Consider the following 1,429-nt stretch of genomic DNA (forward strand, 5'->3'; position numbering starts at 1 on the left):
CGCAAAATTTGAAATATACATACAGACCTGTGTGATATCTTTATAAAGTTGGATTGGAGTATGAAACTGTGAAACCAAGAAGAAATTTCAACCTATATACACTGATGCGCGCAATCCTTTTGCAAATATCGCGATGATCGGGAATAAGTTTGGGGGGTCCGGCATGCCCCCCGGAAAAATTTTTGATTCTGAGATGCAATTTCCTGCATTCTGGGGGTCAAAAATGACAATAAATTGACAAAAAATGACAATAATTGACAAAAAAATTTTTTTTTTAGATCACAGTGAAACTCGTAGTTTGATACAAACTGGTCGTAGTGGTGCAAAAGGAATAGAAATTCGTATAAAATACGGATAAATTGTAGTGGTTGGCATCTCTGGGAGGTGAAACGTAACAGGGTAAGGGTTACGAATATTTTGCGGAAACGGACCGGAGACAAAGAAAGGGAGCATAAAGCGGCGCGTTTCTTGCCGACAAGCGATATGTATTACGACATTGGCTGAAAGTCAGGGTACGGTTTGGAGTAGGCGAGGTACGGTCCGGCATATTACTAATAGTAATAGTATTAGTAGTAATACTATTATTAGATACAGTATAGTTACCAGGGTACCGTACGTTCCGGTATACCGGACCGTACCCAGGGTACGTTCCGGCAGTACCCTGGGGGACATAGACCCTATCAGCATTAGTATTAGTCAATAGCAGCTTGTCATCTAGATACAATAATGTAACCCAAACACAGGATAGGTTGGTAACATAGCCTACCCTGTGTTTGGGTTACATTATTGTATCTAGATGACACGATGCTATTGACTAATACTAATGCTGATAGGGTACGTACGTGTCATCATTCAATGGAAAACACGAACCATGTTTACAGTCCAGGAAAATCTGTGGTTAACCCTCGTAGCCAGAAAGAACTTAGATAGACTCCTCAACATCATGTACCCACAAAAACCTTATAGTTCATTCATGCCTTTTTGCCATCTTTCAGATCCATTGACTGAAGCTTTTCATTCACAGATAGGTTTTGCTCCGGTTCCGCCATGATGTGAGCTGACGCATAGGCTGACGCAACTCGCAGTCGTAGACCGGTACCCGGTCCCACCTATCGGCTTAGGTCTTTAGGCTATAGGCTTAGGTACCTTTAGGCTATCGGATTAACCATCGAGTAATCGTGGTGGGAGCGAGTACCAGTCTACTCGCAGTCGCCGCTGCCAACGCTGCTGCTCGCGGGCTAGATGGGGGCCAATTCTCTTTATTTCGGTAATAGACAGCTAACAAAGCTTTGTTAGCGAAGAGATGAGTCTAGACCGGGAGCCCATCAAAATGTTGGCAGCAGTAAGGGCGACACCTGTTGGTGATTATAGACCAAATTTAGCAACATGTGGGAAATCAAACTGCATGCAGCGCCCCCTTCCCACACTC

At 43.7% G+C, this 1,429-nt stretch overlaps 1 protein-coding gene across 1 annotated transcript in view; it reads right to left on the reverse strand.

Annotated features, from left to right (window-relative positions):
• LOC106811221 (threonine--tRNA ligase, cytoplasmic-like) overlaps positions 1 to 1,108 on the reverse strand; it is a gene marked incomplete in the record, with an annotated part of 12,063 nt that extends 10,955 nt beyond the window's left edge. Inside the window, 1 exon segment of the mRNA XM_014814777.1 lies at positions 978 to 1,108. Within this exon segment, the coding sequence (XP_014670263.1) occupies positions 978 to 1,049 (72 nt within the window).
• Positions 1,109 to 1,429: the final 321 nt, after the last annotated feature.

This window comes from Priapulus caudatus, unplaced genomic scaffold, assembly GCF_000485595.1.
Source record: "Priapulus caudatus unplaced genomic scaffold, Priapulus_caudatus-5.0.1 Scaffold516, whole genome shotgun sequence".
NCBI lineage: Eukaryota > Metazoa > Priapulida > Priapulimorpha > Priapulimorphida > Priapulidae > Priapulus > Priapulus caudatus.